At 52.5% G+C, this 7,870-nt stretch overlaps 1 protein-coding gene and 1 pseudogene across 1 annotated transcript in view; one reads left to right on the plus strand and one right to left on the minus strand.

The window, feature by feature from the left end:
* Positions 1 to 7,870, minus strand: part of ABAT (4-aminobutyrate aminotransferase) — a 36,697-nt gene that overhangs the window by 2,324 nt on the left and 26,503 nt on the right. The window contains exons 9-13 of the mRNA XM_025048390.1: positions 6,350 to 6,413; positions 5,787 to 5,935; positions 4,568 to 4,705; positions 3,595 to 3,762; positions 2,280 to 2,426 (exon numbers count right to left, since the gene is read on the minus strand). Coding sequence (XP_024904158.1) covers positions 2,280 to 2,426; positions 3,595 to 3,762; positions 4,568 to 4,705; positions 5,787 to 5,935; positions 6,350 to 6,413 — 666 coding nt within the window. The remainder of the gene's footprint in view (positions 1 to 2,279; positions 2,427 to 3,594; positions 3,763 to 4,567; positions 4,706 to 5,786; positions 5,936 to 6,349; positions 6,414 to 7,870) is intronic.
* Positions 4,854 to 4,972, plus strand: LOC112481665 (annotated as a pseudogene).

Below are 7,870 nucleotides of genomic sequence, written 5' to 3' on the forward strand. Positions count from 1 at the left end.
TCAAGGGTCGTCGCAACCATGAGCTGCCAGGAGAGGGGGCTGGGGCGGGCTCTCCCCCGGAGTCTCCAGAGAGCTTTAATAATACTGAGATCCTGATTTCGGGTTTCTGGCTTCTGGAATGGTCAGAGAATAAATTCCTGTTTTGAGCCACCCAGTTCATGGTACCTGGTTACGGCAGCCCCAGGAAGCGAATACGGTCACCCCGAGTAGAGACTCTTGGTTCCATCCCCCACTCTCCATCGTCCCTGAGAAGGACGGCAAACGGGGCTTGGATAACCCCAAATAATTTCAGGTACTGGGGGCAGAGATGGGGGGCGTGTCATTTCGTTACCGTGTCTTGGGAGAAATTGGAGAGACAGTCACATTCTGCTGATAACGAAGGCCTCACGTCTTATGCCAGGCGCTGGGCTAGGCGCGCCCACACACGACCTTGCATCCTCACTCCACTAGCGAAGGGCCCATTTTGGTCTCCACAGGTGAGGAAACTGAGGCACGGAAGTCCCTCCAGCACTCATTCTATTTGCTCTTGCACTTCGATTGGCTGGGAGCCAGTGATTTGAACACACTCCCCTCTCCCACTAGAGTGTGGAGGCCGGGAACAAGGTCACGTACATTCGGACACCCCTCGGGACCCTCGTGGCACACATGTGTGCATGCACACACACACACACACACACGGGCTTAGTAACGGTCGACTTGATTGATTAATATGTGACCGTGGGAACTCCCGTGTCCCCTCCTCACCACGGGGCTTCGATGGCTGTCTCTAGGCCCGTGTCCTTTTACCTCACCCATCTGTGTAGCTCACTGGTTTGGGGTGGTCCTGTGATCTTACCTCCTTCCTGCCTAGAGCTTTGGAAGACCCTCATAAGGATTCCTAACTGTTCCCATCCCTTAAACGAGCCGGCTCGGGGCTCCTAAAAGCAAGATGCCAGCCTTGGCTCGGGGATGTGGCCATGGAAACCTTTTGTGTGGCACCATCCTGCACCCGGACCTGCTTTGGGGAACACTGTCCTCCACACTCCTTCTCGGAGCGAAGTTGCCTCGGTCAGGGACCTCAAGTTGCCTTGTCCCCCAGGACCTGCCCTTGTCACCAAGGATGGTGGCATCAACTGGGACATTTAAGAGACCTACAGAAAAAATATTCCTGGCATTCTTCCTGCCCCGGGCCTTGCTCTTCTGGTGTAGTGTGACGTCACTCACTGTCCCCTGGCCCATTTCAGCTGTTTACTCCTGCCCCACTCGGCTATCTTGCAATCTGAGTCTCTCCCATTGTTCTTTTTCCCACACCTATCAAGGGACTTCTCAGACGATCTGAACACTTTTGCTTCTCTTTTGTCCCAGTGTCCCGCCTTCTCTGAGTCCCGACCCTGCCCCTTGCCAGGCTGTGATCTTGGCCTGTCTGTCGCTTCTTATCCTGAGAGCGTGGCCTGACGCTCGGCCCACCAGGAAGGCTGCCACAGGTCCCTGTGGACATCGTGGGAAGGCCGCTCAGCTCAAGACAGGGAGCAGCCACATTTGTGATAGCTCAGAACAACCAGATCCCGGCCAAGCCCCTGCCCGGCTGCAGCTGTGTCAACACCTGCGACCAGGGTCCAGATGGCTCCCAGGGAAGTAAAAGACACCTGGCACTTCTCTTCCCTACTGGCGACCTGAAGGAGCATCCCAGCAGCAAGGAACGGCCTGCCCCCGCCCAACCTCAGTTTAAATGCAAATCCAGTCTAAGAAAAGAAAAAGAAATTCCAGCCACAGGGGCTTAGCTATTTTAACAGCCACACTTAACCCCTCCAGAGTCTCTGCAGTCAGGTGGATCTGGGTTTAAAATCTGGCTCCCTCGCCGCTGCTCACCTTGCCAGGCCTCCCTTTTCTCATCCAGAAAAGGAAGATCATCATATTTTCCTAATTTCAAATTGTTCTGAGTTAGGGTTGCCAGATAAAATACAGGACGCCCAGTTAAACTTGAATTTCAGATAAACAACTTATAACTTTGTAATGTAAGTATGTCCCGAATGTTGCATGCGGTATACTTTTTAAGCTAAAAATAAAGCCACTGTTTTTCAAATTAAACAGGGCGTCCTGTGTTGTAATTTGCTATATCTGGTACCCCTGCCTGGGGGCGGGAGGTGGTACCCGAAGCTCCAGTCTGTGAGCCTCCTGGAGCAGCAGGTGCGATGTGATGCTGTGCCATGCCGAAGAGCTCAGATATGCCCTGGGGGCTGTGGGGGGCCGTGGCTGGGGTCCCAGGAGAGCTGGGGTAGGGCCGGGCCGAGTGGGGGTACCTGGAGGTCCAGCAGCCCCGTGACCAGGGCCTTCCCGGCGTGGGCTGCATTACTCAGCAGGTCCTCTCTCTTGATGACGTTGATGACCTCGGCCAGCAGCAGGTTCTTGGATGGGTCCCCCAGCCAGGTGTTGAAGATCCGGTAAGGCTGGAACGAGGCACGGGGTGTCGGAAGGGTTCTCACACAGGTACACCCTGATGGGACCCACTTCTCTCAGACACACCTTGTCCCCTCTTTAAGAGGAAAGAAAGTAAGCCAGAGAGCATCTACTAAGGCCTGGGAGGATGACACCTACTATCTCATTGAATTATTTCCGTAACAACAACCCTCTGGGGAGGTAAGACACTTAGGGAGACCAGCTGGCCCAGCTGCTGGGAAATGCTGGGGAAATCGAGACAGTGGCCCTTAACGATAATCTTCCTTTCATGGAGGGGGACACTGAGGTTCTGAGAAGTTATGTGATTTGTCCGGGGAAAATACAGCTCATAGGTGGTGGACTCAGGAGTGGATGGATGGCAGTCTGACTCTCAAAGACCAGCCAATTTATTCCTCCATGAACTATTTAGGGTGTCAATATAGCCAACGAAAACATTAGCCTGGCCATGTGACCGGATTTGAGTCGAAGTGTTAGAAATAGAAGTATTGTGGGATTTCTGGGAAGAGTGCTAAAGACAAGGAAGGGGCCACTTTGTGCTTCCTTTCTTTTCCTTTCTACTGTTTAGAACTGAGATGTGATATCTGGAGCTCCAGTAGCCATTTTGGACCATGAGGCAACCCTGAGGGTGGAAATGACATGCAGGAATGGTAGAAAGATCCTGAGTCCCTGATGACTGTGTGTGTGTATGAGAAGCCATATGTACACGTGGTAGTACAGTGTGAGCATGTGCTCTGGGTTTGAATCCTGCCTTTGTCACTTAACAGGCTATGTGACCGCCTGCTTAACCAATCTGTGCCTGATTCTTCATTGGTAAAATGGGAGAGAAAAATAACACCTACTTGGTTAGATTGTTGTAAGGATTAAAAATACATGAGGAGTACTTAGAATTAGGCCAGGCTCCGAGCAAATGCTCAGTTCACGACAGCGGCTATTAACAATACTGTATGGGTTAGTAGTCGATAGTTGGGCACGGGGAGCATGGCAGAGGGAATGCAGTGGAGGGCCAGGGGAGGGAGGGTACACGGGACCTCTGTGACATGTTTCATGTCCACCCAGTTCCTGGTTTGTGAGAAAGGAGCAGTTATGAGGAAGCAAGGCTCCTTCACCCGCCTCCCTCCCCAGTCCTGGAAAGGGGAGGAGGGTGGCGTCAGCGCTCACAGCATTGGGCCTGAACTCCTCCTTGTGGAAGAAGCCCCCAGTCATCATCTTCTTGCTGAAGGTCATCACGTCCGCAGGGTCATCCAAGCCCCAGTGCTCGTGGGCCCAGAACTTGCCGGTGCAGCCCCCTCCCGTCTGGACCTCATCCACCAAGAAGGCACAGCCGTGCTGGAGAAGAGAGGAGGGAGAAATAAACACCCACCATGGTCGACCAACCTCGGATCCCCGTGTCTAGCCAGAGAGTTCTTGCTTCTGAACTGCAAGCTGAGGCTGTGTTCTCGGGGAAAACTAACCGAACACTTAAGGAGGCAGTTCTACCAGAGCCGCGTCTGACTGCTTCCTCCAGCTGCTGAGCTGGAACCAAACCCGAACGCCGAATATCTCCCGAACCAAAGCAGGGAGCCTTGCATGTGGCTTCGGTCCCTGAGCCAGCCGACTTACTCGGGAGGAAATGCAGCCCCAGAGAGGCCTAGTGCTGTTTCTCAGACTTCCGTCACCACGTTTCCCAGCTCTGCTCATCACGCGGACTATTAGGCACTTAGTATTTAAATCAACTCATGTCGTATAACCTTTATCTGTGAACTTGCTGGTTGGATGTGTTGACCGTCCGTGCAAGACGCATTAAAATAAACACACGATATTAACATAAAGTCTGTTTGTGTTGCATCTGTCGAGAGTGGATCCCGCTGGGCCGAAAGATGAGGTAGGGGTCTCCGGAAAGGAAAGGGTGGAGGCTGAGGTCTTCCCAGGAATCCCTTGATTACAAAAGTCCCCGACTAAGATGGCAGATGGCTGGTTTTGCGATAAGGTGTGAGGGAAGGGTTCCCGTCCTGCCCCCGCCCCCAACGTTTCTACCTGTGAGGCTGGAACACCTGGAAGTTTACAAGGACCCCAAAGCTAACCCTTAGCTACGGGAAACCAACTGGAAACAGCCGGTGGCCCCGTCCGACCCTAGCCCCGTGCGCTAACTAACCTTCCTGGAGATGTCCCTCAGCTTCCGGAAGAAGTCGTCAGAAGCGTGGTTGTCCCCGCCCTCAGACTGGATGGGCTCCACGATGATCCCGGCCACCGTCTTCTTCTTTTTCCGATATTTCACGATCAGATCTTCCACCTGGAAATAAAAGAATATGTCATCGTTAATTTTTAAGTATTAATTACGTGGCGACGTGATGATATATATTTTAGATGTGTTGGGCTCCATAAAATGATATTAAAATTAGTTTCATTCATTTCTTTTTACTTTAAAAAAAAGGGCGCACGTCTATGGCCATGCCACCCTGAACGAGCCCGATCCCGTCTGATCTCAGAAGCTAAGCAGAGTCGGGCCTGGTTAGTACTTGGATGGGAGACCACCTAGGAAGACCAGGTACTGTAGGCGTAAAAAATAAAAAAAATAAAGGATCGTAAGCTGACAAGGTCCTTGCAATCTGTGAGGTCAACCAAGGGTTGCCTCACTGAAAAAAAAATAAAAATAGTGCTAACTAGAAAAGCTATAATGACACATGTGGCTTGCCTTGTCTTTCTATAGGACGGGGTGTACTAGAGTCCATCATCTTGTCTCTTCTCTTTTACCACGAAATACCCACCACTTAGCATCCTGCGTCGTATCTAGTAGGTGTTAACTATTAATTGCTTGAAAAGAATGACGTGCCTAAGAGGCAGACTCAGATTAGCCTTATTTCAGCTCAAATCCCAACCTGAAGCGCAAAAGCCATTTCCCCTCCCTGCCCCTTGCAACAGAATCTTTCCAGTGTCTTTCCCCGATATATGGAACAGATCGAAGGGGGGGCTCTTGGTTGAAGTGGAGACATGGTGACAGAGGCTGCCTGTCCTCAGTCTCTCCCCAGCCTCAAGATTTGGAAGAAGGCTGAAAAACAGTGGACCCCAGATTCTTCCCATAAATTCATTCTCTCTTACTCTAGAGTCAGTGAAGCTGGCCCCCAAAGAAACTTGAATGATGCCGAAATCAGTACCGGAAGTGGGGTGATGGACGCCAGGCGGCTAAACCAACGTGTCATCGCTTTTTCCAACATGGAACACTGGGACAGGAGGCCTCTCTGTCCCCACATCTCTCCCAGGGAGTGCCACCAGGCCCCAGATAAACTCTTTGTTCCTGTTCTCCGGGTGAAGTCTTGGGGTGCCGAGGGTAAGGGGAGGGGGCATGGGGAGGGTGTGGGAGGGCCAGGTGTTACCTCTTCCAGGCAGCGGGCCTCTTCCTGTTGGTTCTCCTTCACGAACTCTTCCAGAGGGTACTTCAGCCGGGGGAACGGTGCGATAGGCCAGTCGAAGGAAGGAATGTCGATCTTATGAATAGCTTTGGAGTGTGTGGTCGCTAAGCAACCTAGGACCCCCCAAAACAGAAGAGCAGATGGTTGGCTGGGGGAGCAGAGTTAATGGTCTTTGAGAAGAAGATGATGGGCATTTCAGGCCGAATGCCCAGGGAAGCCCGTCAACCTGCAGGCCGCCTGTTCTTGTAACATGCTGGGGCTGAACAGAACCTGTGGACCCTGAGCGTGCGTGTGTGTTCTGCTTCCTGACTCATCGCAGATGAAGCACAGGCTTCGAAAGCAGAGAGACAAGGGTTCAGATCCTGGCTCTGCCACTGAATGGCCGATTTCTGTACCTGCAAAGTGGGAATCATCACCCCCATTCTGCAGAGGATGGTGTGGCACCAACGAGACCAGGTGGCGAAACCACCCACACGAGGCGTTATTGCTCTAACTGCCGCCTCGGGACGCCAGCGGCCCCTCCTTACCCATGGTCCTCCCGTGGAACGCGCCCATGAACGAGAGGATGCTGTAGTCAGGGCAGCCGGGGGCCTAGGAGCAAGAAACAGCGGTCAGCGGTCATGATCGTGAGGACCGGGGGACACTACGGCTGCCCCCCAAACCTGGCAGAGCACCGAAGTCTATCAGAAGAGCCGGGTGTCCCTTCTCAGGCCGAAGTTACAAACGGCACTCCCAAATCTATACCCAGCAAACAGCTGCTTTGCCTACATAGCCCCCGATTTATTTTTAATCAAGAGATGTCATACAAATAGCCGAACTTCTGTCTTCTCTCAAGTTCTGCATCATTTGGGCCCATTTTTCTCGGCCAAGCCTAAAGTCTGGGCAAGTGTGAGGCCTCAGAGTCCACTGCCCGCCTTTCTCCTTTATACCACCTGCCGACAGGTGCCAGGTTGCTGGGGCTTTTGAATTTCCAACCCCCCTCTGCAGGCTCTCCCAACTCCTACAGGCTCTCCCGGCTCCAGACCGCTCTGGCTTCCATAGCAACCAAGTGGGCCAGGTGCTGACAGGTGCGTACTTGCCTCCAGAGACATGAGGCTGAGCTGGGCACCTCACAGGAGATGCCCCGGGCCTTTGGACCAGGTCTGCTGGGCCAGAGCAGGAGGTGGGAGGGGAGAAACCCCACCGTCCGTCTCTCTAGGGCGGCTGCCTCTGGGTTCAGGGGGAATGCTTGAACTCCCAGACCCTTTCCAGCTCCAAGCGGATGGGGCAGCTGCATGGTTTCCTGACCCTCCACTAGCAAGGAGTGAGACCCGTTTCCAGCTGACTGAGGTAGAACTCCTGGGGAAACTGGAGAGGCAACCGCGGGGAACCCCTAGTCTCTGGGAGGTTGATATGGCTACTGTCAGCTTGGCTGACCTCCACCGGGTCCCTGAGACCCCCAGGAAAAGCTCTAAGATCTCGCTCCTCCTGCAAACTCCAATGTACCGTCTTGTCATTTCCCTTTGTCAAGGGAAGAAAACATTTCCTTTGTTCCCGTGTGTGTGTGTGTGTGTGTGTGTGTGTGTGTGTGTGTGTGTGTACACACACATACTTCGTCCCCCACCTTTGGCTGCAGCCACTGAACAAGAGGAATGAGATCTAAAAACATTAGTGGACTAGGATGTCCATGGATATCAAATGAGAAAGAGGCAGGGCACGATCCATTTCTTAAAAAAAAAAAGAAAAAAAAAATGGCTGGAACTAAAAAAAAAGCTTAAGTTCGTGTAGGTTTGTAGGAATAGGGAGAAGGGTATGGGTCTACTGCTAGCAAGAGGCGGGGTTAGCAATGAAAAAAAGTAAGAAGCACGAAAGGAAAAAAACAAAATAAAACAATCTCACCACCCACAGGCATCCCATTATGAACGTGTCAGTGGAGTTTCTACTGTAACGTCCTGCTCTGGTGGACGCTGGCTGGGGAGCTTGTAATCTACCCACTTGGTTTTCGTTAGGGTCCCCACCACCGCTGTCCCCCAACAGTGGCCTCCTTGGTGCCACCTTAATTCCTCCTA

This window comes from Pteropus alecto, unplaced genomic scaffold, assembly GCF_000325575.1.
Source record: "Pteropus alecto unplaced genomic scaffold, ASM32557v1 scaffold44, whole genome shotgun sequence".
Classification (NCBI taxonomy): domain Eukaryota; kingdom Metazoa; phylum Chordata; class Mammalia; order Chiroptera; family Pteropodidae; genus Pteropus; species Pteropus alecto.